Source organism: Ovis aries, chromosome 21, assembly GCF_016772045.2.
Source record: "Ovis aries strain OAR_USU_Benz2616 breed Rambouillet chromosome 21, ARS-UI_Ramb_v3.0, whole genome shotgun sequence".
Taxonomy (NCBI): domain Eukaryota; kingdom Metazoa; phylum Chordata; class Mammalia; order Artiodactyla; family Bovidae; genus Ovis; species Ovis aries.
In genome coordinates this window covers 43,940,763-43,965,546 of record NC_056074.1, presented here as the reverse complement: position 1 = coordinate 43,965,546, position 24,784 = coordinate 43,940,763, and the positions used below count along the sequence as shown (strand labels likewise).

The 24,784-nt window shown below is 52.2% G+C and overlaps 2 protein-coding genes across 4 annotated transcripts in view; one reads left to right on the top strand and one right to left on the bottom strand.

The window, feature by feature from the left end:
• SHANK2 (SH3 and multiple ankyrin repeat domains 2) overlaps positions 1-10,707 on the top strand; it is a 513,188-nt gene extending 502,481 nt beyond the window's left edge. For 2 of the 3 annotated variants that reach the window (XM_060404133.1, XM_042238158.2), the window contains one exon: positions 5,282-10,707. In XM_060404133.1, the coding sequence (XP_060260116.1) occupies positions 5,282-5,852 (571 nt within the window). In that variant the 3' untranslated portion in view covers positions 5,853-10,707. The remainder of the gene's footprint in view (positions 1-5,281) is intronic. The other variant, XM_042238157.2, reaches the window with a different exon arrangement.
• LOC121817549 (uncharacterized) lies at positions 8,795-14,579 on the bottom strand. The gene is made up of 3 exons (XM_042238161.2): positions 14,071-14,579; positions 13,843-13,964; positions 8,795-13,426 (listed from the first exon to the last, which is right to left on the bottom strand). The coding sequence occupies exons 1-3, from the start codon at positions 14,414-14,416 to the stop codon at positions 12,995-12,997; spliced, it is 900 nt and encodes a 299-aa protein (XP_042094095.1). The 5' UTR covers positions 14,417-14,579; the 3' UTR covers positions 8,795-12,994.
• Positions 14,580-24,784: the final 10,205 nt, after the last annotated feature.

Genomic DNA, 24,784 nt, shown 5'->3' with positions numbered 1-24,784 from the left:
TCTTCCTTCGCTCCGCAGTCCAGGCCCAGGTCGGGAAGAAGACTCTGAGCACCCAGGCCCTCGCTCACTGGGGTCCAAGACAAACCTGAGCCCTGAGTGAGTCTCTGCGGCTCCCCAGAAATCAGGGACGACGTGGGTTCTGCCACCATCTGGATTGCAGACACACTGGCAGGATGACCAGGAGGACCGCCCCGCTGCCCTTGTACTCCCGTGCGGCTGCTGCTTCTCCCCAGGCCTCGTCTGGAAGCACCCCCTCGCCCTGGGGGGAGGCAGACAGGGCTCCCCTGGCCACCAGGCTGAGTTGCCCAGGAAGGATCTCGTCTCTGGACCAAGCATCCACCAAGATCGAAGCAGAGCTCTGCTCAGGCCAGTGCCGCCTCTGGGGAAGTCAGCCGCCCTCCGCCTCAGCGCCGGCCCACACCCCCTTCTGAGCAGCGCCAAGCTCAGGGCGGCCGGAGAGGCGCCGACATCCCAAGGACGACCTCCCAGCCCGGGCGGCCTGTTCTCGGAGCCCTTTGGTACTCCAGACACATAGGCACACGCCCCTCACTTCAGAGCGCAGGATGAGCTCCTCCAAGTCACAGAGCTGAGAAGCCAGAGGGACACTCACCTTTGGCCTCAGAGCCACAGCCCAGCCCCGTGACCTCCCGAGGGGCTCTCTGCAGGTCCACAGTCAAGGCGGCCTGGGTCCTCAGGAGCTGATCACCCTGTGTGTGCCAAGCACCGTGCTAGGCCTCAGGACTCCTCGCTGAACAAGGAAACAGCCAAAGTCTCTGCCCCTTTGAAGAGCTACATTCTCAAGGGGGAGCAGACATGAAATGACAAGACAAACCCAAAGCGCACAGCACTAACCACAAAGGGACGAAGATGTCCTGACGGGTCACGACCACAGGCAGGGTAGAGGTGACTCTCCTCAAGGAAGTGGCATCTGAACCACCTGAGATACAGCTGGGCAAAAAACCCGGGAGCAGAGCCTCCAGGCGCTGGGGCCAGGATGCCGGAAGGGGCTGCTAAACCCGAGGCAGCCTCGTGGCCCCCACGTCCGGCTCCGTCTGCTGGCCTGGCCAAGTCTCGTGACTTCCTGACCTGAGCCGCCAGCTGCCTCCGAGAACAGGATGCCGGAAGGCATCCTCCACCTGGGTGCAAGGGAGGGGCTGCGTGGAGGGTCTCGGAGCATCTTGCGTGCCGAGGGGAAGGGCTGTGTCTGAGTGGTGGCAGCCCTCGAGGACTTAAGCAAAGGCTTGGCACGACCTGGCTTTGTTTCGTGAAGCTGACCCAGCAGCTGTTTGGTCAGTGGGTCGCGATGATGCAGGTAAACCCAGGAGCAGACCATGGGCAGATGGGAGTTTGACACACGCACTTTGACCTAAAACACAGGGGCTTGAGCCAGGAGACCATCATGTTTTTAAAGCAAGACAGCTCTGCTTGGTCCGCACTCCTGTGGGAGCGGAAGGTCAACAGGGGTTTGGGTTTCGTTCTCTGGCCGTTGGGAGGAGGATCAGAGCCGTGAGTGGATGCTCGCAGGGGGCCCCACTGGCTTCCATCCGGGGGTGTGGCATTGGTCCACCCTCCAGGAGCCCCTCTGGATCCCCTCACTCTTCTGGGTCCTCTGGAGGACCCTGGGACGGGCCTTCACCTCCTGGAGGCGCCGATGGAGCTCCAAGTCCCCCAGGGGAGGTGGGGTTCAGGCTGCCTGTTGGGGCAGCACTGCCCAGTTCCCAGGGGGTGCCCACCCTGAGCACCGACACCCACTGCCTGGCCCAGCCGGCGCCTCCAGCTCCTCACTGGGCTCTCAGCAGTATCATCCTGAGAGCCTCTTGGTTTCAAAATATATCAATTTGAGTTGTTAAAAAATTATCTCCGCCCAGCTGGTCAGACTTCGGAACTGACTCGATAATGGAAGCCGCTTAGTGGCACTTTCATCACCTCGGCGCCGTCACGGAGGTTTTATCATTTCACGGCAGCAATTGAAATGTTAAGGGCGCGTCAGTGACTGAAGTTGTGGGTAATTAGGTGAACGCGCGCTGCCGCATTTCCTCGCACACGGTACGCAGAGGCTGTTCTGGTCCGGCTGCAGCATCTTATCCTTCAAGTGCCATCCACAATCCAGCCTGAATGCCAGGACCCCTCAGACAACGTGTGTCAGGGGGTGGCCGCTGCCCCCCGCAGACTGGCCGCCTTCTCGACCTGCTCAGGTGTGTCGGAGGGGCTGCTAAACCCGAGGCAGCCTCGTGGCCCCCACGTCCGGCTCCATCTGCTGGCCTGGCCAAGTCGCGTGACTTCCTGACCTGCACCGCCAGCTGCCCACATCCATGCACCGCTCAAGTTCACTCCACAGTTTTCAGGTGGACCCCCATGCGGGCCAGGCCCAGGACGCAGACCTGCTGGGGCCCTCGTGGCCACCTTCCCAGTCTTTTTAGCACCCAACCTTTAGAAATGTTAATAAAGACAGAACTTAGACCAGTTTGGAAATAAGCGCCGTTTTACACGCACGAGACAGGGATTCATCCCACAAACTCGAGAGTAACCACACAGGATGCAGGGGGCCGGCGGGGCATGCTCGGGGGAGGCTGTGTGGAGAGGGCTTAGAACTCCGAGACCGCCTCGCTGGGCAGCCTCCGGCCCGCAGCCAGCCACTGTCCAGGGGCCGAACCACATCTGTAAACACGATGAAAAGGCCCCTGAGCACTGGCTTCCCCTTCCCCAGCCAATTTGTGCTGACTGATAAAATAACAGCGCATCTCTGAGTGTGTCATTAACTCCTGATTTCTGTTTTAATTCTCATGTTTCCATATGGATTGGATTGAAGAGGCAGGATAGAGAGTAATAATCCAAGAGAGGGCGTGTGTGCGCGAGCGTGTGTGTCTCTGTTTCTAAATCGGGGCAACAGATTCTTGTGTGTTCCACCCGGGAAGCCAGTGGTTGCTTAGCAACGAAACAGTCTCCGCAACCAGGAGATCCAGTGAATAATACCCGTCTGATTAACTGAGAGTAAATCAAGCCACTGAGGAGGAGGGCAGGATGGACCAGCCCCAGGCAACCTGCACGCAGTGCCTCAAACACTCTGGTTCCTCTTTTCCGTAGCGACATCCCACGGGGCTGTGGGCAGGCCGCAAGCACAGAGCCAGGTCTGACGCCCCCTTTATTAGCTGCTAGCCTCTCAACCCTCAGTGGGGACTTGACGCAAAGCACGGCCTCCCTGAGCAGGCGTGCGGATCACTGCCTCCTAGGCTGAGGAAGACAGAGGGCAGCCGGGAGCCCGGGTCTGGGCACCAGCAGGGAGCCAGCTCCCCGGCCAGCACGAGGAGGCCGATGTCCCCTTCTCAGCACCCTCCTGGTCTCACTCTGTGCTCACACCCCCGGCCACACAGGGCAGACGTGTGAGCTTCCCCGCTGAACACGCAGAGTCAGGCCGCTCTGAGGTTCTCCTCCGGGCAGCTGTGTGCATTGCCCACCCCACTCTGCAGCTAGAGGGCCTAGCGTCCAGGCCTCCGCTTTCATCTCATCCATCGAGAGAAGCTGCTTTTTTTTTTTTTTTAATTGTCATTAATTTTGCAGTGTTGTCTCAACCCATTCCCTCTTGTTGTTTCCGTCTGCTCCCGTGATGGGTGGTAACAGAAGAGGGTCGTGCTGAACAGACGTAAGTGCCGCGTGCAGAGCCCCCTTCTCTCTGGTGTGCTGTCCTGTCCCCCAGCCTCACTGCCCACTTGTGGGTCTGCTTCTGACGACGCACACGGCTGCCTGCAGAGCCCTCTTTCTAAAGAGCATCCCAGCTACCTGGGAATAGCTGGGCTGTTCCCAAGGGAGGGTGGTGCTCACGGCCACCCTCTGGCTCAGAGAGACCCAGGGGTAAGTGCGGCCTGGGCCTAAAGAGCTGCTCTCACTGGGGGATCAATGTGCCTCCTGGAGAAGGCAATGGCAGCCCACTCGTGTTCTTGCCTGGAGAATCCCAGGGACGGGGGAGCCCGGTGGGCTGCCGTCTATGGGGTCGCACAGATTTAGACATGAATGAAGCGACTTAGCAGCAGCAGCAGCGCTTCACAAAGCAGCGAGCAAGGCCGCCTCCCAACAGGACGGCCCTGGCAGGTGGGCCCAGGCAGGGCCGCAGGCGCAGGAGGCGGCATGCTCCTGTGAGATGCTCACCCACTGCACAGAAGGCCCTCTGTCCCTGGAAGGTCCCTCTGGGGGAGGCTGCTCCACCTCCGCTCGGACGCCTCTCCAGTGTCAGGGTAGTTCCAGTGAGCCTTCCCCCGGCAGAGGGGAGACAGGCCCCCTCAGTGGGGACTGCAGTGCATCTTCCGGTCCGACCCAGGCCCCAGAATCTGCAGGTTTCTTAAGTCCTTGCCGTGTGCACGGCACGCCTCTCTCCCCATGACTGGGGTCTGGGGGCGGGGGGTGAGGGGGACTCGAGCTCCCTGCCTGTGATGCCCTGGACCAGCAGGGCTCCCATTTTTTCGTTCTGAGTCGGGGGTGGGGGGAGCCTGGAGCTGCTCTGCCCTGCCAGCACCCATTATACCGGTGCAGCCGGTAGCCAAGGCCCCTGGAGGTTCTCGACAGGGTCTCCTCTGTGCAGCATCCAGCCCCGGAGCCCCTGGCCCACCAGGAAACCACACGTGACGCCCGGGGGGCGGATGGGGCCCGGGCCACGGAAATGCTTCTCCCCAGGACAGGATCAAAGCCCAAGTCCGGCACAGGCCCCTCCTTCAGACCACGCGCAGGTTCCACGCTTGACGCAGCACCCAGTGGGGAAGGGCCAGGAGGCTGAGAGGCACCCTGTAACCCACTGGCCGTCTCACTCACACACACACACAGCCCCACACGCAGGGCAGAGAGGACAGCCAGCCACACAGCGACAGAACAGGGCGCAGCCAGACTGGGCCCCGGCCCTTGTGTCAGACAGGGCAGCGCTCACGACCGCCCCCAGGAGCCGTGGCAGGTCCCACTGTGAAGCAGCCGGCCTGCTAGGCGCCCTTCCCTGCCCTTGTCCTGTGAAGCCAGAAAGCCTCAGGGCTGACAGGCGATGAGGAAGGGTCTCCTAATGGGTGCCGCACCTCCCTGCTGAAATGGAGGCAAAAGACACTGCTCCTCAGGTGGCGCAGTGGCATAGTGGGACTGGGTTCTGGCCACCCCCGCCCTGGCAGGGCGTCTGCTCTCTGCCAGCATGCTGGCCCTCAGACGCCCTGCTGTGGTTTGGGTGTCTCCGTCTCCATCCCCAGAGACCATGTCCTCATCTGCTTTGTGGTCGGACTTGTAACGGTTTTCTCTGTTGCTGCCGTTTCAGAGGCCCCGAGGTCATGAGCACCGTCTCAGGTACGCGGAGCACGACAGTCACCTTCACCGTTCGCCCTGGGACCTCCCAGCCCATCACCCTGCAGAGCCGGCCCCCGGACTATGAGAGCAGGAACTCAGGACCCAGACGCGCCCCCAGCCCCGTGGTCTCGCCAACAGAGCTGAGCAAAGAGGTCCTGCCCGCCCCCCTGCCCGCCGCCACTGCGGCCCCCTCGCCCACCCTCTCGGATGTCTTCAGCCTTCCGAGCCAGCCCCCGCCTGGGGACCTGTTTGGCTTGAACCCAGTGGGACGCAGCAGGTCGCCGTCCCCCTCCATCCTGCAACAGCCAATCTCCAATAAGCCTTTTACAACTAAGCCTGTCCACCTGTGGACTAAACCCGACGTGGCGGACTGGCTGGAAAGTCTGAACCTGGGTGAGCATAAAGAGGCCTTCATGGACAATGAGATCGACGGCAGCCACCTCCCAAACCTCCAGAAAGAAGACCTCATAGATCTGGGCGTGACTCGAGTCGGGCACAGAATGAACATAGAAAGGGCTCTCAAACAGCTGCTGGACAGATAAGGGTGGCTGCTCCTTACCGTCACAGACTTTTTGTTATAAATAGAGATGGGCTTGCACTGAGATGTTTGGATGGTGAGCACCAACCCCGTTCCGTGGGCTGGTCTCCTGGGGACCCAGAGAAGCATGTGTGTCCGCGACGTGGCTGAGCCGAAGGCCCCGGCTCTCTGTGTGGGCTCCTTTGGGCTGTTTCTGTCAAAGAGGGGACCGGGGAGGGGTCCTTCCAAGGTGGAAAGGGATGCGTGCGCAGCCTGCCTCCTGCGTGCCGGCAACCTCGCCTCGCCCGGCCCGCGCGGGCGCCATGCTCCAGCAGGCGGGCGCCCCTGCACTCTAGACACATACCTCCTGCGGCCTCCCTGCGCGCCCGGCGGCCCCCGGCTTGGTGCCAGGGCCCTCCTCCATCTGCGGCCTCTTGAGGGCACGCGGTGCTCACGCGCTCCTTCTCTTTTCCGGATGTGGCTTGCAGCGAGACGCCCACAGATGTGCATCCCCGGTGCCCTTTCTGGAAGGTGGAGAAGCGTCTCCCCTTTTCCGTGGATCCTTTCCCACCCCTCCGACGTGCACCCGTGCTTCTCTGGCCCGTTGAGGCTCTTGGCAGTGATGGGTGGTTCTGAATGGGATCGTGCCCAGCTTTGCTTAGCTTTCCTTCTTTCTGCAAGTCTATTAGCATAATTCCAAAGTGGCCAAACAGATGTCACGTGGAGTTAGTCGAAGCACAAAGTCACGATTCCAGGGCGGAGGGAGGCCCGGCTGCCCGTGCGCGGCTCCAGGGCCAGCGTGTCCCCGGGTGGAAGCAGCTGTCAGCCGGGAGCGGCTGTCCAGGAGCGTGGGAAGGGGCTTCTCTGCCTTCCAGCATTCTTTAAATTGAAAGGTGCGTTGAATTCTGCAGACCTCGGAGCAGGTGAGCATCCGCTCTGACACGCAGGATGACACAAGGTCCGTGGTGGGCATGGCTGCTGCTGGATGCTGGCGGGGGGCGGGGGGGGGGGGGGGCCTGGTCCCTCCCAGCTCTGAGCCCCACCAAGGGCAAGCATCACTGCTGAGACAGCCCTTTCATCCTCTGAGGCCAGGGAAGACGGTACTGAGGGGCCTTCCCCCTTTTCCTCTGAGTGTCCAGGAATCCCACCAGCTTGTCTTAATAGTACAACAGGTTTTCAGAAAACCCAGTGGGCGTGGCACACAGACAGGACCCGGGGTGAGGATGCAAAGCAGAGAGATGAAGGAAGGACAGAGCAGGGAGGGCTCGTGGGCGGCAGTCTGGCCTCGGGCAAGGCTTTCCTGGGCCTTGCACCCTTCATTCCCCCGAGCCCCCTTCCTTGTGACAATACCTCTGATTTCCACGGGAGGTCGCCACCGGCACCCAAGTCACAGAACACCCAGTGAGGAGTCAGCACGTCCTCCCACATATGGAAGAATGTCAAGTTTTTGGCTTCTATTATGATTTCAGAACTAGCCTAGCCCATCTCTAATTATAAAAACATGATTTTTTTTTTTCCTTTTTTTCTTTACGCTCACAATCAAGTGTCTGATTAGGTCTGGAACAGCTCTAGAATGAACACGTAAAATTTAGCAATTTAAAATCTTTCTTTACTGCAAGTTCAAATAGTTGTACAGATAGTTTATAAGCACAATATTTTAAGGAAAAAAAAAAGTGGCTGGTCTACTAGGCAGCCTTTGTGCCACTTCAGTGCTAGAAAGTTAAAGAAAAACAAACTTTTGTGATTTAATACTACTATTTCTGTGGAATAATTATAAAAGTATGACCTTTTTAAATCAACCTTATTGGATGCATCTGAACCAGCAGAGCTGTGTTATATTTTCTATCTTTGCTAGAACTTCGACATCGAAGGACAGTTATTTCTTCAAAAGTGGTTGTAACTCGCAATGCAGCGGTTTTCTGCAAAAACACACACACTCACCACACACACAGTTTTTCCAGCCACATGTCCCTGAATTGGAAATTGAGTTTTGGACCTTCTGTTCCAAAACCTACTGCAGGTCCATCTTGGTATTTGAATGAAGTCAATTTAATATTCAGGTGTTTTACTTCCATGTACTGTCGATTTTTCCATCATGAGATGAATATGACCCCAGAGAAGTCTCGAGCCAAGATACTACGGGCGGCCTGCTAAGGCTGCCGACGGTTCGGAAAGTGTAAGATGGTGATTTGGCCCTTATCTGTCTTCCATCTGGTGATGTTGCGAAACCCAGTAAGCACAGCACCCCACCATGGCTCGTTTCTCCTTTGCCTACTGCCGGTCTCACCTCTCTGCTCAGTGCCAGGCAACATGTTAGACAGGATGAGAGTGAAAGGAGCCTCAGGCAGACGGTGCCCAACGGCAGCATGGGGCGTTGGGGCCACTTGACTTGGGCAGCCAGGAGGTGAGGCTCGGCTGCTACTCCCTTTCTTAAAGAGACTTCCAAGTCACATGCAACTGACCAGAAGCAAGCAAACTAACCACGTTGGTGGTTCACACTCTCTTACTATAGAGAAGTAACAGGACCCATCAGAGCCTGCACTGACCAACAAAATAAACACGTTGCCAAGATGAATCGGTCTCTAGTTCTCTTCACTGGTTTTGCTACAGAAAGCAATAGTTCCTCATTTGACCCACCACCCAGCTCTCCCCCTTGAAACACGTCAGGACCAGGCCCTACCCCAGGCCCCTCTCCAACGGTGAAACAGATGTTAAACTGCTCATATAAAGATTATGTTAATACTTATTCCAGGTTTTAAAACAATCCACTTTTGTTATATACTGTAATTTAAATAAATTGCATTTACATGCCTAGTTTCTGTAATATTGTGTATACAAAACCAAAATTGCTCAAGATGTAAATTCTGTATACCTGCCAAGACACCTTCTCCAGGGTGTCTGCACATTTTAAGTTAATCCATAATATAACAATGACTCAATGTGACTGTTGATTTGCTGAACTTTACATATCACAAAGTGAATCATTTGTGATACTTTAGTTAATAAAATGGTGATTTTTTTTTTTCTGAGTTATTTAACAAGCAAGCATTACCCAGGGTGATCGGGCAATGACTTTGTGTGTGGACCACAAATATCGGTTTTTCCCATTAACAAAATTTTTTGTTTTTTTAGAAACTGTTCACACTATAGTTTGTGTAACGTGTTCGCATTATCTATGTTTCTGTTACTTTTGTGCTTTTATTCTTTTTAGACCTTATTAAAAACATAAAGAGAAAAACAAGCTCCTGTAATCTGCACTTTCTCCCAATTCTTAACATCTCTTGTATGGCAACCAAAATTACTGTAAAAAGAAAAAATAAATATACTATTGCACTAAGGTTGTGGTTCTGATTGCAAAGTGAGAACTTTCTGAATTAGAAAGTTGCCAAGCTTACAATCCAGCCACTTGACCTCTATGAAACTGACCAGATAATATCTGCCCAAAGAGAGAAAATTCTTTCGGGGAGCTACTCTGCCTTGCTACTCCGGCAAGCTTTCTCACTGCACAGGTGGGAACGAGCGTTCTTTTAGAACCGTGAGAACAGCACCATGGACGTCTGTGAGCACTGCCGGAGCGAGCCGAGGCCCGGCTCTCCTTTGTCTGAGATGGAAGCAGAAGGGCGTGGCGGGCGAGCCTGGTGCAGACCTTGCTCCTCAGAGCAGAGGACCCCGCACACCCACAGCTGGCTGTCTCCTTGCTGCCGGGCACGCAGACTGGGCAGCCTCTCTGGCTGACGCAGAGCCAACCACGTTTTTGTGAACAAGTGTGCACTAAGGCATGGGGCAAGAGAATGTGTCTTCTGGCAAAGAACTGAGCCAAGAAGACATGGGCGATTCCTTCCACTGTAGGGAAGCATATTTTAAACTTAAACATTGAACCTCTTCTTGGGTCTCATCAGTGAAAACTCACGGTCTTTAGTTCCGGAGCAGTTTCTTCTACTTTGGCACATTCTCCCCTTGAACAGCAGCCACTGTTTCTATGTTCATGACAAATTCTCAGCCTCACATCTTCTGTAGTTTACGCTCCCCGAGGTCCACCTACTACCCCATCCAATGGTTCCTCCCAGATCTTCACCACCCCCCAGCCCCACTGTCCGATGGCTTCTTCCAGATAAATGTATCTGTCTGTCTTGTTAAGGGGAAAATAGATACTGGAAGACTTTTTCCGTTTATTTGTACTTTACCCGAGGCATTTTAATAACCAGTAAACTGGGACGTCTTGTGTATTTGTAGTGATCCGTGTACACACGCAACAAGGTGTCAGTTCCACAGCGGCCAGGTGTCCAGGCAGCCGCGTGCAGATGGGCCTGCCCCTGCTTTGTAGGCAGATGGGCGATTCCAGACCGGTTTCTCAGACTTCAGCAGATTTGCTCATTTCCGTTTTTAATCCACGCTGTACCAGTGCTTTTGTTTCTTTACTGTTCCTGTAACATGTTTCTGCAGCTCAGTCTTTACCGCGTTATGTTTAAAGTTACAACAATCATTGTCCATTGCTTCTCTGGAACTCTTTGTTTATAGCAATTTTGAAATTTTACTATGAGCCTTCAAATAAATACAGAAACAAAAAAGCGGAAAAAAAGTAAAGTGTGTGCCTTGGGTGTTTTGAACCTGATCTGCATAAAACCATATTGTATTCAAATGCTGTATATTTAATGAGAGGGTAAATACACCTTCAATGTATTAATGTAGCTGATAAAATAGTTTTAGTGCCTTGGTTTCTGAACTGGGAAGCCCCTATCAATGCACAACGAACAGTGAAAAAACGACTCAAGAAATGAAATGTTGAGAAGACCTGGACATGGTTCTGGAGCCTTTCTCACCATAAGACTGTGGAATATACACAGTCATTTAAGTTAAAAATAAACAGAAAATTGAAATAAGACTGTGTCATCAATTAATTTTCCATTAAGAGTGCTCTCTGCTATACTACTTTCAGTATTTTCATTTAGTTAAAAATACAAAAACATGGTTGAGAATTTGCAAGGAAAAGAAAACGACATCTTTGAGACCTGTTTCCCCGTGTTGGGTTGCCCCCCAGTGGTCCTTGTTGGTAATGCTTATCCAGTCAGCAGCACCTCCAGCATCTCCACATCTTGTTAAAAATAAAAATGCTTGTTTTTAATGATTGAAGCCACTCATCACAGAACTTCCATTTTTTGGTACGCTACAGGCATGGCAACCAACACACGGTCTGTTTTTTAAAAAGTGTGAAGTCATCAGACCATTCTCAAGGCCTTGGTCTCCACTTCCTCAGTTAAAATGTTAAGCTCCCCTGCACAGCCTCAGTCATCTTGGAAGATGAGTCTGAGGTGTAGAAAGCATGTTAGGAACCGCCGCCCTGCCTGGGACTAGATTAATCCCAACAAGAGTGGAAGTCCGCGGGGCGCTTCCACCAGGTCAGAGCAGCAGCAGCCCCATCTTCAGGGACCTCGGCAAGCGGGCCGGACCCTCCAGAGGCAAGGCAGATGCCGCGCCGGGTCCACAGCATGCTTCTGGGTTCTTCTGCCACGTGTCTGGGCTTTTTCACCTGACAAGAACATCGGCGGTGCTCTTACCAGGCCAAGGCCCACCAGATACACAGATTTTTCCTTTCAACCCACAGATGCAGCCCACATCTGAGAATGTGCAGGGGGTGGTCGGGGATGACGGCCAGGTTTCTTAGGTGGCGATACTGCACACACCCCTGTGGCCTCTGCTGAAGGTGTGTAGGAGTCCGAGAACCAAGGGGGCGAGCCAGTGGCCACGGCCGCTGGGCAGGCGGGCAGGCAGGCAGGCAGGCCCTAGTAGGCCCTATGTGAGATGGACCCCTGGAAACGGCCAGGTCAGCAAGCAGAGCGGGGACATCTGACCACTCGCCTGCACCTGGCAGTCTGCAACCTGACCCAACGCCCCGACACCTCAAGTCCTCCTGCCACCGCCCACCCAGAGAGTCTTCCGTGCCAAGGGGCTTAAAGAGAATTCAATGTGTTCTTCAAACCCCACAACTCAAGACAGCAGGAGGGGAACACAGACCTGGAAGCTCCAGCAAAGAGACCGCAGCACAAGGCAGAAATCAGTGATTTCCAGGCACGGTCCTGAGAGGGAGTGTAGCACAGCCGCCTGGAAACAATAGTCAACCTCTCTGCGCCAGGCACCACTCAGAGCACTGCACACACCGAGTGCCTCACAGCGCTGAGACAGGGACGAACAGCCCCATTCCACAGATGAGAAGACTCAGTCTCACCATGGTCCACAGTGCGCACAGGAGGTGCGCTAGAGCTTCCTCAGCGAAGGCCAGTTGTAGGAAAGAACCCAAGCAGCACTGCTGGTGCCAGGAGCCACCCCTGACGACAAGGACATGCCACTCTGCTCCTCTCCCAGCGCCTCTGTGAAGGGCCAGTGGCTCATGAGGCTGGGCAAAGTGGGGGCTCCTCCCAGCTGAATCGCTTGGGGTCGTGAAAAAGGGACATTTAACTCAAAGGGAATCTGGCTCCCTCATTCCCTCAGCTAGAATCAGGGAAGCCTGGACTGCAGGATCCCAGGTTTTCACAAAGACATGATATTCGGAAAATGACCCCTGGCTTATGATGGGTAACACCTGGTTTAACTCCCACCAGAATCGCACAAGGTATCGCAAAGCTGGTTATCTTTACCCAGCAGGAAATGGAAGCTTAGAGAAAGCAGAGGCCATGTCCCATGGAATCCAGCAGCTGGAGACTGAGTCCTACCCAGGAAGCGGCCCGGCCATCCTCCCATGAAACTCTCGCCCCCGGCCTGAGCTCCCACAGCTCTTCCCAGTGCGCTCTCCTGCGGCCCGAGTAAGTCCACGCCACCTCCTGCAGCTTGCAACCGCAGGTTCCTGGCTGACAGGCATCTGACCCCCACACCAGAATGTCTTCTCCCACCCTCTGCAGCCTCCTTCTGCAGTGAGAACTGGGGCAGCCCCTTCCTCCCCCTTCACAGCCTCCTCAGTGGCAGAGAAGAAAGCCAGCTGAAGGAAAGATGAGATAAGGAGTCAAGAAGCCACAGAATGAGTTTGAAAAGGAGTCCAACAGGCCCCACCACTTTGAAGCTTCACAAGAAACCAAAGGCAGGGAGCAGCAGCTGCCTCCCCGTGGCCTTGGCGCCTGCCATCTGGGCAAGCTAAAAATAAAGGCTCCATTTTCCAACAAGAGTTTATAAATGTGACTACAAAGGCCCTGATAAAGACATCAAGGCCTTGGGAAAACCACAGGGCCTGAAACCTTTAGCACCCCACCAGCGCACCAGGAAAGCCCAGCTCTCCCTCTCCCACCAGGCGCCGGTGACCGGCTTTTTCTGGCAGCAACCAGGAGAATGGAGCGCAGAGAGCATGGCTCTTCGTGGTGGGAGAGGAGGCCGTAAGAGGAGACAGGCTCTAGCAGAGAGCGCGGGCCACGGTGCACTCACGCAGGCCACACCGAAACGGCCACACCCATCCCAGCTCTGCCCACAGCGGCCGAGTGACCGCATCCTGCCCATCTCTCCCAGCAGTCCCTTCCTGCTCACCTTGCTCCCCGCCACATTCCCACCCTCGGGCCTCCTCCGTACCTGCTGAACCTGGAAGGTGTTCTTCCTCCATCTTTGCATGGCCTGGACCACCTGGTTGAGAGGAGAAGCACCCTGATCACATGGTCACCCCTCCCCATTTTCTTTGGTAACACTTCAGACCGCCTCAGGTGGACTTAAGGGATTTGTTGACGATCTGCAGCCCCTCCCACGAGGAGGACAGGTGCTTCGCCTATCTCAAGCTGTTGCCCAGGGAAAAGCAGTGTCTACAGAGGCAGCCCCTCCTTCTTGAGCCTCAGGGCCCACCGCAGAGGCAGCCAGCCACCCTGCACCCCAGAGAAGCTGCCGTCTGGTCCTCAGTTCAGTTCACTTGCTCAGTTGTGTGGAACTCTGCAACCCCTCAGGTACCTAGGAAAGACCGAGACTTCCCCTAGAGCCTCTAGGGACTCCTCCTGAGCTCCGCCTCCGCAACCCACGCCCCCCTTCTGGTCCCCTGGTCTGGAAAATACCTTGGAAGCTTCTCGGTCCATCCACCTATGTGTGACTCTTGGCATAACCGCCTGCGGCCCTGCCACCTCCAGGAAACCAGGCATCTCCTCCGTCCAGAGCTTCGCACCTGTCAGGTCCTGCCCTGGGGCGGAAATGAGAGCCAGCTCCAGCTGCAGGCGGCGGGTGGCACCACTGAGGAGAGACACTTGCCGAATCCCCCGGCCAAGCGGGCCGCCCTGGGCACACACCTGGGCTCTGTCGCCTCCTGGCCTCGCCCTCCCCAGCCTCGGGCCTGCCACCACAGGCAGCTGGAAAGCGCCAGCACCACGGGCGCGCTCCGGATGACTGCAGGCGCGGCGAATCTCCTGCTAGGAGGACTTCTCTCAGTCCCCAGCTTCCGGAAGAAGGCGCCCGACCTGTTTGCAGAGAGGCGGACCACAGAGGCGGCGGCGGGTGGCGATGCCTGCGCCCTCGCTGGGCGCCCCCAGGCAGCCCGGGGAGCTGCTGCCCGCCTCTGTGTGGGAAAGGGCGGGAAAACGCGGCGCAGAAGGCCCACGGGGGCCAAGCCGGGCGTCGAGAGACCGCGCACGCCATCTTGGCAGCAGGCCGCACCCCTGCTGCCTGAGGCTTGACCGGCTTCGAAGCGGCCTCCAGCTGGGGACGCCTACGCCCACGGCCCTGGGCCTCAGCGGAGCCAGCTGACCTGCAGCCCGGACCCACAGCACCTCCTCGCGGTCCGGCTCTCCCGCCGCCAGCTGAAGCCTGGGCAACGCGCAGAGAACCCTGGGCCCTCGGGCCACGTGCCCCACGTGGACCAATCACGACAGGCAACGGGACTGCAGGGCACGTGGCCCACTTGGCCCAATCAAGATGGTTTTAAAAAGAAGACCGTGGGGACACGTGCCCTACTTGGGCCAATCAACATTGGCAAAGCAACTGCTGGTCACATGCCCATAGGGACCAATCATGACTGGCAAAGAAGCACGGCTTCATGGATAGCCCAACCGAAGCAGGCAGGGCAACTTCTGACCAATCCAGAGGCAAGGAGGTGGGCTGTGGGCGAGGCGGCCCCACCCACGAGGACCCTGACTCCGGAAGTTGTAGACATCACGTCTGCTGCGGGGTCTAGTAGCCAGCCCTGGAGGAAGCAAGGAGAGCGGCTGCAGAAACTCAGAGCTCAACCCTTCTGCCTTTTCTCGGAGAGGCCCATGTCCGCCTTGATATGTCCCCACACCTAGTCTGAGCTGCTGGGCCGGGGAGGCAGCTTTGTCCTGAAGCCCAGGCACCCGTGGGACCCCGCTGCTTTTCCAACGGGAGCCCACAGCTGAGGGTCATTGTCTTAATAGGCTTGCTGTTTGGAGTTTCAGGACTTCACCACCACAGTGCGTGCATGCGGAAAAAGAATTACCACAGTCATGCCACCGGACCTTCCGCATCTAGGCGCTATCGCCCTCTCTTTTTATTGCCACGCTGCAAAGCCTGTGGGATGATAGCTCCCTGACCAGGGATGGAACCTGGGCCACGGCAGCAAAAGCCTTCAGAATCCTAACCACTAGGGCACCAGGGAACTCCCTAGCCTTCCTCTCATAACACTCACGCCCTTACCTTCTTTCTGATTATGAGGAGATGCGCTCGCCCTGTACCACTTCGCTTTACCGCAAGCCTCTGTCACAGGGCTGCACTGTCACGGCTGTTGGTCATGATGGTGGTGCAGTATCCTTCCTGAAGAATGAACTTACCCCAACCCTCCAGCTGTGCAGTGGGGTACCGTGTGGCTGCATGGCCCTGCGTGCATGCCCCACTCTCCCAGGGGGCGCTGCGATGCCTCTGAGGACAGCCTGTCTGGCCATGCCTAATGCCCATAAGGAGGGGCACCCCCATCCTCATGAATCGAGGGACTGGTGGTTTTGTCCTGGGCGCCCCCCACCCCAACCATGTTCACTGTCCAGGATGGGGCCTCCTCATCTGAGAACCAGCTGCCCCATTCCCACCTGCACCAATCACTAGTCACTGAACAAAGCAACCTCTGGGCTTCTCAGTGTTTCCATCTGAAATATGAGCTGACAATCCCTGCAGCCCAAGGAACTCTGTGGAGGCAGATGAGGTCCTGCATTGCAACCCCATGGACTGCCTACCAGGCTTCTCCGTCCATGGGATTTTCCAGGCAAGAGTACCAGAGTGAGTTATTTCCTTCTCCAGGGGATCTTCCCAACCCAGGGATTGAACCCAGGTCTCCCGCATTACAGGCAGACACTTTACCTCTGAGCCACCAACACAAAGAATGTATTTAAACAAACACAAGCTGAATTATCTTTTTAATCAGGAAGTTAAAATACATGTGGTACAAAACCCAAAAGGGTAGGGGAAGGAGAGAGAAGAAAGAATTGAGAAACAGCATTGACATATATACTGTCACGTGTAAAATACGATAGCTGGGCAAAGCTGCTATATAACACACGGAGTGCAGGCTGGCACTCTGTGATGACCTAGAGGGATGGGATGGGAGTGGGGAGAGAGGCTTAAGAGGGAGCAGGTACCTATACATGTATGACTGATTCATATTGTTGTGCAGCAGAAACCAAAGCAACATCATAAAGCAATTATCCTCTAATTTAAAAAAAATAATAATAATAATCAGGAAAAAGCATGTCTCCCTGCTCCCCTGGAGTCCCCAGACCCTGGCCTCCACCCTGAAGCCCATTAAGGATTCCTTGGGGTTCATTCCTGGCTTGGTGCATACATCCGCAAGCATATGCATATGAATCATTTTAAAAACACGAATATAGCTCACACTACACACTGCTGGATAACAGTCTTGCTCTTTTAAAAATTATTATGAAATACATCAGGCACGGCAAAAGGATGGGGGAAAAAGAGCACCAAGGTTGCCACCCAAATGAAGACACCAAACACTACAGGTAACTCCAAGCCCTTGGACCCCCTCCTCCTCAGGCCACTTTCCTCCCACCCAGAGGTAACCACTACCCTTGAACTTGGTCTTTATCATTGCTATGCATGTTTTTATGTCGATTGCTTGTGTATGTGTCCATAAACAACATGTACTGTCACTGCACATGTTAAAGCCTGTGTAAGTGGTCCCTAATTCATGATAAACCTGCCATCTTATACAGAGAATGGTGCCCAGCACTCGCTCACCACCCATTTAGGTGTCCATTACCACTGTCAGCCATAGTATGCTGATTCTTGGGGTTTGTGAGCTCTGCAGCTGGCTTATTTTTTTCACTATGACTCTTGAGATTCATCAAAGACAACAGATGTATCGCTAAATCATTCATGTTCAGAGTTGAATATTATTTCATCATATGAATCTATAAAAAATGTATCCATTCATTTGTTGATCCATCTTTAGAGTATTTCCCTTTTATTTTTTGGCTATAAAAACAGTGCTTTCAACATTATGCTCAATGAGAGAAGCCAGTTATAAACCACCACATGTTTTATGGTTCCATTTACATAAAATGTCCAGAACAGGCAGATCCATGGAGACTGAAAGCAGATTAAGGGCTGCCCAGGAGTCAGGGGGAGGAATGGGACATGACTGATAATGGTATGGGGTTTCTTTGGGGGGTGATGAAAATGTTCTAGAATTACACAGTGGTGATATTCCCATAACCCTGTAAATACACTAAGACCTATAGAATTGTATACTTTTAAGTAGGTGAATTATATAGTAGGCAAATTATAGCTCAATAAATCAGTTTTTTAAGGAAAAATGATTCTCTAAATGTAACCTGGGAATCCCAGAGTTGACCTAGGAACAGAAAAAGGATGTTTATGGAGAATTTATGAAATCCAAATAAATCTGTCATTTAGGTAATAGCATGGCAGGAATGCAAATTTCCCAGCTTTAATAAATGGACCATAGCTAAGTAAGAGGTTCATTTTAGGAGAACTTGGTAGACAGTACACAGGAATTCTCCATTTGTATTTACAACATTTCTGCAAGTCTAAAATGATTTGAAAATTTTTAATTTATTTTAAAAATGTAAAAGGCAGTGCTGCTGGAAACAGCCACGTGCATCTATGCGTGAGTGTCCCAGGGAGTGCTCCCCAAGGGCGTGGTTCCCCCGCCCCAGCCTCCACAGAACCACGCTGCCCTGCGGCTGCTGTCAGCTCCCCTAAACGATGTTCCACACCATGTCTGGCGGCCACTGTGCAGGGAAGGTCGACTCCTTAACGCGCATGTGTAAGCACACCCACATTAAATCCACAGAAAGAGAACTGTGGTGCTCACAAGCATCCTATACCTTCTGATTAATAGCTGAATGGCCCAAACACCAGGCCCTCCTAGATGGCGTCAGGGCACACCCGTCAGCCCAGCAGCAGTCTCCATAAGGGAGGCCGGGCCCCCTCTTTGGTGGATTCAAAAGAGAAATTCAAACATAAGTAACATACATGCCTTGTAAGTTAATGCCAAAATTTAAAGAAAGCTGCAGTAAACACTAATTATCTTGGAGGAGGATGCATTAGAAGTTTGGGATTAGCATATACACAATGCTGCTGCTGCTGCTACTAAATCGCTTCAGTTGTGTCCGACTCTGTGCGACCCCAGAGACGGCAGCCCACCAGGCTCCCCATCCCTGGGATTCTCCAGGCAAGAACACTGGAGTGGGTTGCCATTTCCTTCTCCAATGCATGAAAGTGAAAAGTGAAAAGTGAAAGGGAAGTTGCTCAGTCATGTCTGACTCTTCGCGACCCCATCGACTGCAGCCTACCAGGCTCCTCCGTCCATGGGATTTTCCAGGCAAGAGTACTGGAGTGGGGTGCCACTGCCTTCTCCTATATATAAAATAGCCAGCCAACAAGGACCTACTATATGGAAACTGTATTCAGTATCTTGTAATAACTTACAATAGAAAAGAATCTAAGAAAGAATACATATATATGTATATATTTAATATATATGTATATATATAGCTATATTTATGTATATATTTAATATGTATATAAGTATATGTGTACATATTATACCTGTGTATATACAGCATATATGTACATTACATATATGTATATGCATGTCATACATGCATCTATAACACATGCATATAACATATAAATATCGTATGTGTACATATAACATATGTGTATATAATATAGGGGCTTCCCAGGTGATGCTAGTGGTAAAGAATCTGCCTGCCAGTGCAGGAAATAGAAGTGGGTTCGATCCCTGGGTCAGGAAGATCCCCTGGAGGAGGGCATGGCAACCCACTCCAGTATCCTTGCCTGGAGAATCCATGGACAGAGGAGCCTGGCGGGCTACAGTCCTAGGGGTTGCAGAGTCAGACACGGCTGAAGTGGCTCAGCACTCGTATATAGTGTATGTATGTATTATACATCTATATGCATGTATCTGTATAACTAATTAACTTTGCTGTATACCTGAAACTAACATGACATTGTGAACCAACCGTGGCTCAATACAAGTTTTAAACTTTCTCAAACGGCTTCCCAGGGGCGGGAGTGGAGGCAGGTCAGCCGCATGGCTCTGGCTCAGGCTCTCAGCCCAGGCGCTGGCCAGGACTGCCTGTGGACGGAGAATCCGTTTCCAAGCTGACACACTCGCACAATGGAGGCCTCGGTTCCTTGCCCCCTGGACCCTCCAAAGCGCTCTTTGAACTTCCTTACGAGTAGGGGCTGGCTTCTCTCAGAGCAAACGATCTAGGGCAGCAAGGCAGAAACTGCAGCATCTCTCAGGTTCTCTGTTTGGAAGCGACACTTGGCCATTTTCACAGTGCCCTACTGTTACGCAGGTCAGCCCGATTCTGCGTGGCAGGGGGCTGCACAAGGGTGTGGTACTAGGAGGCGAGGACCACTGGAAGCCATCTCAGAGGCTGCCTCTAAAACCATCATTGCACAGTTCATGGATGAAGGTAGGACTAGAGAAAATATTTCTGTCAATAATATTATAAAGGAGCAGGGTAAAGGGATGCCTCTTACATCGAAGAGGCAACAGGAGGGATTAACATCCTCAATTTAAAAAAAGCATGTACAGGGTGAATACAGATGATGTGGTTCACGTACACAATGGAATACTACTCAGCTGCAAAAAATGAAATAATGCCATTTGCAGCAACATGGATGAAAGTAGATTATCATACAAAGTGAAGTAAGTTAAAAAGAGAAAACAGAATACCATAGGATATTACGTATATGTAGAATCTAAACTATGACACAGTGAGCCTCCCCATGAAGCAGAATAGAACCATGGACATGGGGACAGGCTGGTGGTCGCCACGGCAGGGCGGGGAATGGGGAAGGATGGAGAGGGAGCTGGGGCTAACAGATGGAAGCCGCTATACAGAGCATGAATAAACAATAAGCCTCTACTGTACAGTACAGGGAACTATTTTCAATATCCTGTGACAAGCCAAACGGAAAAGAATTTTTAAAAGAACACGTATGGACGTATAACTGAATCACTTTGCTGTGGAGCAGAAATTAACACAACACTGCAAACCAACTATAACTCAACATATATAAATAAATAAACAGCACCTACAAGCACCACACTTACTGGAGAAAAACGGAATGATTACCTCCTAAGACTGGGAAGAACATCCATTCTCAACACAGTGTCAGAAATCCTAGCCAGCACAATAAGGCAAGAAAAGAAAACAGGAGGCATACAGCCTGGAAAGGAGAAATAAAACTGTCCCACTTCTCAGATGATATAATTATCCATGTAGAAGACCCCAGGGAATCTACCAAAAAATATTTCTAGAATGTATACAGGAACTCAGCAAGGCTGTAGGATACAAAATAAGCCTACATAAATCAACTGTACTTCTATAGACTAGCAGTGAATATACACAAGGAAATTAAAAATATAATGCTATTTACAGTTGTTAAACACCTTAATGAAACACATACAAGAATTGTATGTGGAAAACAAAATGCTGATGAAATAAGTAAAAGAATATCTAACTAAATGGAAAGAAATACTGTTTCTTCCAATAGAAGGCTCTTTAGAGTGAAGACGTCAACTCTCCTTCAATTGATAGATAAATTTAACACATTTCCAATCAAAAGTCCCAGCAAGATTTTTTGTAGATACAAACAAGATTATTCTAAAACATATATGGGAAACAAAGGAATTATAACAGCTAAAACAATTTTGATTAAAAAAGAAGAAGGAAAAAGTGAGAGAAATCAGTCTACCCTATTTCAAGACTTACTACATGGCCCCGGTAAGACAGACTGTGGGGCACTGGTGAGAAGACAGGGAAACAGACGACGGGAACAGAGTGGAGAAGCCAGTATCGACTCAAACCCCACATTCTCACCAAAGGGAAGAAAAATTTTCTAGAAGTACAAATAATACTGTATTTTGTTTTCAGTAATTTAAATATGAGGGCATCTTCTTTCTTGAGCATACACATGGGAAAAGGTAACCGCAAAATACAAAGGGCTAAATTCCAAAAACTGAGTTTCATTTAAGATTTATCTGTAAGGACTTTGGTGCTGAGGGGTTAAGTATCACGTGATGTCCAGTGTCTGGAGGCTCCTTCCAGAAAACACGAGGCCCGCTTTGATCTGGCCCTGCCTGTCTCCACCCTCACCATCCACAATGCTCCACAAAACACCTGAGGCTTCAGCAGGACTGAGGCCCTGCTCACACCGTCTCTGCCTTGCTGGTCCTTCTGCTCAGAACACCTTGCGTCTCTTAAGATGCTGCCCAAGCCCAACCTCATCCCAGAATCCTTCCCTGACCCCATCACTCACTGTCCTCTGGATGCCCAGGGTTCCTGTGCCTTTCACATGGTATCACAATTCCCTACATCTATCTGCAAGCTTCAGGACTGAGACATACTCTGTCCTTTAAAAAAAAACTATTCACCACTTTAGCATACAATTCAACCAGCACCTCCATCCACTGTCAACATCTTCATCACCCCTAAAGGAACCCGGTGCCCATGAGCAGTCACTCCCTGCTCCCCCTAGTCCTCCAGCCTCTGGCAACCACTAGTCTTTCTATGTGCAGATTTACCGAGGCTGTTTCTTTTATCTCTACATTACCAATTCTTATGGAAAAGGAAAGAATATACAGTCAGCCCTCTGTATTACTGGGTTCTGAATCCTCAGATTCAACCAACCACTGATTGAAAATATTTGTGGGGGAAAAAGTCTAAAGTTCCAAAAAGCAAAGCTCAAGTTTCCCATGCACCTAGCAATGATCTACATCACATTAGGTAGCATATGTAATGTAGACAGGATTTAAAGTATACGGGAGAATGTGCATCGGGTATATGAAATACAACACTCAGCATAAGCCACTGGAACATCCGCAGATTCTGGTGTCTGCAGAGGTCCTGGAATCAACCCACTGGAAAACCACGGGAGCCTGTAGTAGAGAATCAGCACTGCTCAGCGGGAGACCAAGCTGTGCTCGTCATTGACGCCAGCTAGTGGCCAGTGTTCATTATTGACGCCAGCTAGTGGCCAGTGTTGGGAACAGTTTTGCTTAACCTCCTTCCCTTCTGTATTCTATCCCTGCCCACTAGGATCCTGTCCAAACTTGCCCGTTCCACCTCCTTTCTTCCGTCATTACCCTTCTTTAGGCAAAATCTCCACTGAATATCAAACCACCTCCCCCCTACCCCCCACACAGATCGTTATATCAGAATCTCTCTTGGCCAGTGGGCAGATATTCACACACCCCTACCCTTTCCTTGAGGCAATGTCCACTCAAGGTCCCAAGGCCTTACTCAGGTCCTCTGTTCCGGCTGCACACTTGCTGGAACCAAACCCTTATCCCCTGCTCCACGTGCCTTACAAGCCCCTAGGCTCTGGGTCCAGGTACTGACAAACTGATGACCTCGTGGTCGTCAGGATGTTAGGACCGCCATGTTCCGTTTCCGCTTCCTCGTCTCACTTTCCCAACTCACAGATGTTCCTTACCTTCTCTCAAGCTTCACGCTCCGCTGAAAAGACACTTGTTAAAATTAAACACTCTTCATGTTTTACGGCATGTTTTCATAATGTCTAGTCCCAAATATTTCCAGAATTAACAGTCCCTGTTTGAGTTTTCCCATGAGCTTCTAAAGAATCATGTGTGTGTAATATTAATTTGTTTGGCTGTGCTGGGTCTTAGTTTCGGCCTATGGGATCTAGTTCCCTGACCAGGGATGGAACCTGGACCCCCCTGGACCCCCAAGGAAGCCCCTCACTTGTGTGTTTCTTTAAAAAGGAAGCAAACAAAAACAGCGAGAAGGAAAGAGAGAAGGGGGGCCGGGAAAGTCACTGGAAGGAAAATGAAACATAAGCAACAACCTCATGCGAAGAGTTGACTCATTGGAAAAGACCCTGATGCTGGGAGGGATTGGGGGCAGGAGGAAAAGGGGACGACAGAGGATGAGATGGCTGGATGGCATCACCAACTCGATGGACGTGAGTCTGAGTGAACTCCGGAAGGTGGTGATGGACAGGGAGGCCTGGCGTGCTTCGATTCACGGGGTCGCAAAGAGTTGGACACGACTGAGCAACTGAACAACAAAAATGTGTCTTCACTTGTTAGATTGTTAGAGATTTAAAACTTCTACAATATGCACGTTTGACAAAAAGACAAACACCCACTCCTGTGTAAGCTCTGACTGCTGCAACCCCGTGGACTGTAGCCCAGCAAGCACCTCTGTCCATGGGACTTCCCAGGCAAGAATACTGGATCGGGCTGCCATGCCCCTCTCCAGGATCTTCCCCACCCAGGGACAGAATCCACGTCTCCTGCATCGGCAGGTGGATCCTTCGCCAAGGAGCCACCAGGGAAGGCCCCTGTGTGAGCCAGGTCAAACCTATTTGGAGGGAAATTTCATACTTGACTCAGTCAATCAATTGGGAATTGTGTTTGCAGTTACAACAGGTACTGGGGAAAACAAAAAGAAAATGAGCTGTGAGTTGAGTTTGACTCAGGTTCTTACCGAACCACAGTCTGGAGACAACTTCCTAGACAGCTCTGAGGAATTGCTCCAAGGGGCAGGAGAAGGGACCAGTGTGTTTATGGATGACTAGAAAATACGTGCAGCCAAGTTTACAGCTTAATAAAAGCGCACTGCTGGGAATCCCCTAGGGATCCAGAGGTTAGAACCCAATGCTTTCACTGCCAGGGACGCATGTTTGATCCCTGCTCTGGGAACTAAGATCCCTCAAGCCACATGGCAAGGCCAAACATATTTTTTAAATTAAAAAAAGGTCAGTTAGCCACGAGCAACAGGTATCTCAGTTAATAATTTCAGTGTGTTTTTTTCCCTACGTATGGGAAGATGTAAGAATCTGAGTTCATTAAAATTTCTCTGAGGCGTCTACCTACCCAAGGGGCCTGTTTTCCTAGAGCACAGAGAACTCTCTTATTCTTTGTCCTCGGTTTCGTCAGGGTGCACCGTCCATCAGCAACTGTGGGGACTCATGATTTGGTCCTTGTAGGACTGGATGGTGGGCAATATTCTTTGCCTTAGTTTATTTCTCTGTCTCATTAGAAAAAAAAAAAAAAGTACCGAAGCAGGCAAGCCTGGTGTGGCAGCCCCCTTTTCTGCTCTGCCATCTTCTGAAAATACCTTCACAGGGCCTCACAGTTTGGAATGGCTGGCAGAGCTCCTGCCATCACCTCACATTCCTAACTGCAGAGAGGAGAAACAGGGCAATGGGGCCTGCCTGCTAATGGGCAGAAGTTCAAGGCTTCACCTCTGAGCATCACTGGCTGAGGGGCCACCTGTGACCTGAAGCCACTTCTCACATTCACACCACAGCAGCTTGGCTCACTCCCTCAGTCACTGCATCAGCTGCAGACCACGGGTCCAGCACCTTCCGGGAGCCTGATATGGGCCTCATGGGGGAGGGGAGGGAAAATAAGAACCCTGCTCCTCAAAGACAGCTGGACTTCATCCCATGCCCCCACCACGGACAGCAGATCGGCTCCCCGTGGCTGCCGTATGAATGACCCCAAGCTTA

Coding starts and splice junctions, on each gene's coding strand:
- LOC121817549 (XM_042238161.2), bottom strand. CDS start 14,416: ATGGCGTGCGCGGTCTCTCGACGCCCGGCTTGGCCCCCGTGGGCCTTC. Junction 13,965..14,070: donor CAGGAGGCGACAGAGCCCAG/GTGTGTGCCCAG, acceptor TTTCCGCCCCAG/GGCAGGACCTGACAGGTGCG. Junction 13,427..13,842: donor TGGACCGAGAAGCTTCCAAG/GTATTTTCCAGA, acceptor CCTCTCAACCAG/GTGGTCCAGGCCATGCAAAG.